This window comes from Eimeria mitis, genomic scaffold, assembly GCF_000499745.2.
Source record: "Eimeria mitis Houghton genomic scaffold, Emh_scaff1249, whole genome shotgun sequence".
In the NCBI taxonomy this organism is placed as follows: Eukaryota; Apicomplexa; class Conoidasida; order Eucoccidiorida; family Eimeriidae; genus Eimeria; species Eimeria mitis.
Window position 1 is genome coordinate 5580 of NW_013568433.1, and position 272 is coordinate 5851.

Genomic DNA, 272 nt, shown 5'->3' on the forward strand with positions numbered 1-272 from the left:
GGTGAGTGTATTTACCTTGAGAGCTGTATAGAATTCGCAGAAAGCCTCTTCTTCAGCCATGGGTGGAATGGGGCCAACGCGTTGAGCGAAGTGTTCAGTGGAGTGTATGTACACCTTTTCTCTATCGCATAGTTCTTTGAGCTCGGGGAGACAGAGACGGAGATAGAATTCCTGTACTGTACGAAGCCCAGCATTTGTAACTATAACAATTTGGGTGTGTCTCTGCTGCCTCAGCCGCCGCAGATCATCAAACAGGGCCTCCAGGGCCCCCA

At 50.4% G+C, this 272-nt stretch overlaps 1 protein-coding gene across 1 annotated transcript in view; it reads right to left on the minus strand.

Moving 5' to 3' along the window:
• EMH_0032920 (uncharacterized protein) overlaps window positions 1-272 on the minus strand; it is a gene marked incomplete at both ends in the record, with an annotated part of 4311 nt that overhangs the window by 1713 nt on the left and 2326 nt on the right. The window contains one exon of the mRNA XM_013494685.1: window positions 16-270. Coding sequence (XP_013350139.1) covers window positions 16-270 — 255 coding nt within the window. The remainder of the gene's footprint in view (window positions 1-15; window positions 271-272) is intronic.